The following is a 5451-nucleotide window of genomic DNA, read 5'->3' on the forward strand; positions in this document are numbered from 1 at the left end:
TCCACTCACTCACTTTTTATTCCAGTGGAATATCTTCCTAAACAAGAAGTGTACAGTGCGTTTTGTTATCAAGTAACAACCAAAGAGCATAAGAATAAATAGGATACTTTAATATACAATCTCAGTACACTGTGGAAAACAATGACAACAGTCAGTTGGTAAAGAGGAAAGACATGACTGCTGACATTCAGATGGATGGTGCAAATGCTAGAAAATGTGCTTAAACAGTGCAAATCAAATGCTTTAAGACCTCTTGTCATGGTCTGGGGTCCTAATGGGAGGGGAGGACATCCACAGAAAATGCATGAAAAGGTGGTTGCAAAAGCACTTGCTGTAAAACAAAAAGGAAAGGAGAAAATTCTCACCCAGCAAATATACGATCAAATACAGTTGCCAACTTTTGCATTTAAAAAAAAAAAAAAAAAATTCAGACCCCAACACACTAGCATTGTGGTCTCTATCGGGAATGTTGAGGATTACTGTTCCTTTTAGCCTAACAGCCAGTTTAGGACAGAATACGTTTCTGCTCTGCTTGAGTACTGCTCCAGTGTTTGCAATCCTGAAGGAAGTTTAAAAAAAACAAAAAAACACACTTTACCCTCTGCTTTAAACCTTTGCATTACAGCTATTACCTTAAAGCTTTGGCAGCACCACACACGATCAGCAGGTTCTATATAATGTAGCACCGACAAAGCAGCCAATGCTACAGTCTCACTTAACAATTAGTCAAATAAAATATACAAGTGTCCCACATCTGCTGGTGAGCAAGCTGAATGCAGAAAACAGGAAAATGTAACTGAAAATATGAAATGTGTGACCGTTTATCTTGGGGTATTTCAGCTCGAAGCCAACCAGATGATTATTATTTTTCATAAATAGACAGCAATCATTCATTATTTCTTCTGGAGGACTGTAACAGGGTCATGTGACAGATTTACCCTGGATGGCAACAACTGTAAAGTTTAACAGATGACTAATGAGGCGAAACCTCACTTACTGAGGTTAACAAAAGAAACATGTACAACATAATGTTTACGGCTTCATAGCACACAAATAACTAGGGCTCTAAGGTGAGCACTCCTAAATACCACCAGCAGCATAGATGCTGTAACATACAAACTCACACATACTGTACAGTACATACACACTGTGTACATATGTAAAACCCTGCTCATTTCCACGGACAGTGTACGTGCCAGTAGATGAAATATCCCAAGATAAAGCTTCATGACATACAGTAACCCTGAACATGATTGTTTATACAGTACACCAAATGTAACATGTTAGAATGGACTTAAAAAGGTAGATTTTGCCATAAATACCTGATAAACATAATCCCACTTCAATTCCTTGTTAAGGCAAATATGCTTTCAGTTTGGGGAGTGCATAAAGCGTCAGTGTTTCTAATTATTAGGTGGGTGCAATTGCATATATATCTACTATATGCTACTCTCCTGTCTTTGTCAAACATGCAACGTCAATGTACAACGCTGGCCGAGGACTCAGTTCAAACAAACCCTTATTAGGTAATTAGTACAACCTTTAGCAATAGTTCAATTCAATACATATATCTATCAAATACAACTCCAACCAGTAGTTTTCTGGTTATTCGTGGTTAACAATGACAGTACTGGGCATTCCTTTCAAAATATAATGTTCATACCTCTTTGAACATATTAAGCTGCCACCCTACCATCAATACAAAAAGCTTAAGGGAAGGCTCTACTCAGCGAACAGATAAACATACAATATTCACTGTACATGTCGACAACCAGGATACTTTTACTAAAGGTCTTGTGTAGTCATTATTTCTATACGCTATATCTTCTAAGTTACACTTGACAACACTGATATTAAATAGGATAACTACGTACAGAAAGTCGTCTGGCTAGTATCTGACAGCTATAAAAATGGTAATAGTTAACACAGAATTGTCCTTTGGGAACCCCAAAATATTTGGTCGGATTCTACAACAACATACAAATTGAAAGTTATTACGAGGTCTATTTCACAAACGCCAATAAGTGACCTGCACGTACTGTACATGATGACATTACAGTACATGATAACATCAGAGTTGGTCTTTCAACATGCAGCTAATGTTGACCTGCCTTGTCAAAAATCAGTCGCCATTGACCTCACATGCAAGCACTGTGGGTCCATTTTCAGACTAAGGGTAGTCACATGTTTACATGCACAAAAATGCTCTGCATACCACTCTGGAAGTACAGGAGTTTAAAAAGTCTTATCTTCTTATGTCTTAGTTATTTGTCTCTTAAGGTAATCACAATGAGAATATCCTAGAAATTTCACAAGAAAACTGGACTTACAGAACTATTTCCTTCAACGGTAGCAGTATTTTTTAGAGTGATTTAGGATTTGTATGTACATGCACATATTTCAATCAAATGTTCTGCTGTATACAATTTTCACTGACACATGGGAGTTATAACAGATTCCCCAAAGAATTAAGCATTTATCATGTGCCATTTTCATACTCAAACCTCGGTACTAAGCTCTGGTATTCTGAGATTTACATCAGAAATGTCATATCATCGGCATTATTACAATTTCCATAAGAACGGAATATATTGTGGACAATTGATTATTTAAACTTAAAAGAAAGAGCACCTGACAATGTCAATATCAGTGTGCAATGTTGCATGGCAAAAGGGACACGAGCTAAACCTCCCTCATAGCAAAAATCTAGACCATATAATCAGTGCTCTCTTAAGGGTAAGGGAATCCGTTATTGTGTGCATGTAAACATGGTCACTGTCATGTTGGGCCTCAGTATATATTTATAGGTTCTTTACAAGAGTCATGATTAACATGGGCAAGTTTAACTAAAGGGCAAATTTAGGAGTGCATTTCTTGGCCGAGTAGTGCCGCTATGTGCAAGCTTTTGCTACTGCTACCGCTACCATACAGGAAGTTTCTACATGACATCTGACTACAAAATCCTGCTACAAAGGAAAGCACTAGATCTGAATGATCCTGGTCTGGCACTGTGTAAACATTGCCTTCAGCTCGCTCTCTTGGGCTTCGTTGATAGTATCTGGCTCTGGGCTCTTTTGTACCTTTGCCACAGCGAAGTTGATGCCCTGGGTGAGTCCCGCCTGGGTGAGGCTGGCTACCTGGACCATGGAGCTCTTGATCTTGGCAAAGGGGGACACCACTCGGCTGCCGTTGCTGTCGGCAGGCGAAGGGCCGAGGCTGCCCTCCATCAGTGAACTCAGACTCCTCTGAGAGCCACCTGAGGCAGCAGAGCTGGGCTTCTGGACGGTGAGGAGGTTGGAACAGGAGGTAGTGGACTCGACGTCTAGCTGTGAAGGCCTAGGGAGCTGGGGCTCCCCCTTCTGATGCTGCGGTTCAGAGCTTGGCTGCTTGTCTGGGTCTGCTAGGATCTTCTTCTGCGCAGGCACCGCAGGGTTGAGTTGGGGGACAGCAGCTGGTGGCTGCTCTCCAAACACCTCCACAGGTTTGGTTTGTGCATCCTGGACAAACTGGTGGCAGTAGGCATCAATGGGAGTACCAAAGTCAATCAGAATGGCTTCTTCAGCCACCGAGGCGGCCCCTGGGGACTTGTCATCACTGACTTGAGAGGAGCTTTCCTGCTTTCCGTCACAGCCAGTGACCCGAATAACAGAAGGGATATTTAGCTCCACGCTACCGATAGATTGGGAGCGGCTGCCCAGTCGTGGGTTTGATGCTACTATGCCACAGCTGGGCAGCACATAGTCCACATTTTCTAAAGAACCAGAACACGGGTGCTCTGGGTCAGAATTATAGGAGTCAGAGTCTGATATTTCAGAGTGCTCGTCACCAATATCTTTTACAGCTCCTGTACCAGGGTTATTATCTGATGTCTCCAAGCTGCTGTCCGACTTCCACAGGTTGACATGCATAGTTGGCTTTAGGAAATCTTTTACATCAGGTTTAGAGAAGTTGCTCAGCCTACCGAGGGGCTTGAAGGGGCCAATGTTTACGTTCGTCTTGGTCTGTTTCACTTTCTGATTGAGGGAGGAGAATTTGTTGAGGAGGAAGCTTTTGCCCTGCGCCAGACCAGAACTACCCTGGACGTGGTCAGCAGGTTTGTTCTGGATGCCCATTATATCCTCATGAGGTTTGCTCTGCCGCCTGGATCACAGATGCAAATATCATAAGTAAGCGACTCACAGCTCTTCAACACAGTCATTTGTTAAAATTTAAAGTTGTGCTACGATGGCTACAAATGTTTCTCTTCATCACATAAAAAAAGAGACAGATTGAACGCTTCTCATCTTAATGATTAGTTACAAATTAGTACTCACCGCTCCAGCTTCTTTTCAACCACAAGCAGATCCAGCCCCACGGCCTGTTTAGTTATGCGAAGCATCTCAGCTATGCACTGTAATGTGTCTGAAATTTATCACAATGTAAGTCTCAACCAGCATAGGCAGTCTATGATTTTAAAGGTTTCCTTTTTTTGCTGTCTAAAGAATTTAAAGAATTACATCCTACCTTTTCCATCATCCTCAGGATTTCGTGTTGCTGCTCTCAGCGTGTGAAAGTATCCACTTGTCTCTTCATTCCTGTAATGCAAACGCATGCAGCAGAACTTTGGCTTCCCAAACAGAGTAGGCTCTGGACCTGCAAATGAAAAACCCAACTTATAACTTCCATTTTTAGTGACCTGCTTTTCTAGCATGAATCATAATCAGTAGAGATGTTGCTAAAACGTTACTGAAAATCTGTTAAGCACTCTTTCGGGAAGTGTTGGGTGAGTCAGTGAGTGTACAAGAACCTTCACTTCTCCTTTGACTCTCATTTCTTACCAATTTCAATCTTTTCCAAACCCTCCAAATTGAGACGCTGGTATTGGTTGACTTTATCTGCTTCTTCATCATAGCTACAAGAAAATAAATGCAAATATAAATGAATCTATAAGAACAATTTCTAAAGAAAAATGTTGGGGAATTAAAAATCAGACTTACTAAGCAATGTAATAGGCATTGTTAGACAGGAGCAGCAGCACATCCACGTCTTTGTTGGTTGCATCAATGAGGCTGGTGGGAAACAAGAACGGTATCATGAAAAGAGCACTTCATAAACTACTGAAAACATAGTATAAATCGTACATAAATAGTACAAACGTTGCTCTTCATCTATACCCCTGATGGTATAAATTTAATAAGTAATAAAGGTAAGGCAGCTAGCCACTAACCTCATGTCACAATTGATGAGAGCCCAACCTCCATGAAACTTCTCGTCATCAGGCAGTAAAAGCTGCATGTAGGTCTGCAGCAGGAGGCTGACCTGCTCCTGCGCTCCCCTTTGGCTCTCTTTCTCCTTCTCTTCATGCTCCTTTTCTTTACTGAAGATAGAGTACAGGTCCTCCGTCACTGGCAGGCCCATCATTAGGTCTGCAGGGAGAGGCAGAGGATACAAAAGAGTCTATCAACAAGGACC

The 5451-nt window shown here is 41.5% G+C and overlaps 1 protein-coding gene across 2 annotated transcripts; it reads right to left on the bottom strand.

The window, feature by feature from the left end:
- Window positions 1-89: 89 nt before the first annotated feature.
- On the bottom strand, window positions 90-5400 carry LOC123984084 (phosphatidylinositide phosphatase SAC2-like). Of its 2 annotated transcripts, none has more exons than XM_046070756.1 (7): window positions 5207-5400; window positions 4977-5048; window positions 4818-4891; window positions 4504-4632; window positions 4314-4401; window positions 3081-4140; window positions 90-331 (listed from the first exon to the last, which is right to left on the bottom strand). In XM_046070756.1, exons 1-7 carry the CDS (start codon window positions 5398-5400, stop codon window positions 272-274), a joined length of 1677 nt encoding a protein of 558 aa, XP_045926712.1. In that variant the 3' UTR covers window positions 90-271. The 2 variants fall into 2 exon arrangements, with proteins under 2 accessions (XP_045926712.1, XP_045926713.1); XM_046070757.1 differs by having other exon boundaries at window positions 90-559.
- Between the last annotated feature and the right edge of the window lie 51 nt (window positions 5401-5451).

Source organism: Micropterus dolomieu, linkage group LG15 (genome assembly GCF_021292245.1).
Source record: "Micropterus dolomieu isolate WLL.071019.BEF.003 ecotype Adirondacks linkage group LG15, ASM2129224v1, whole genome shotgun sequence".
In the NCBI taxonomy this organism is placed as follows: Eukaryota; Metazoa; Chordata; class Actinopteri; order Centrarchiformes; family Centrarchidae; genus Micropterus; species Micropterus dolomieu.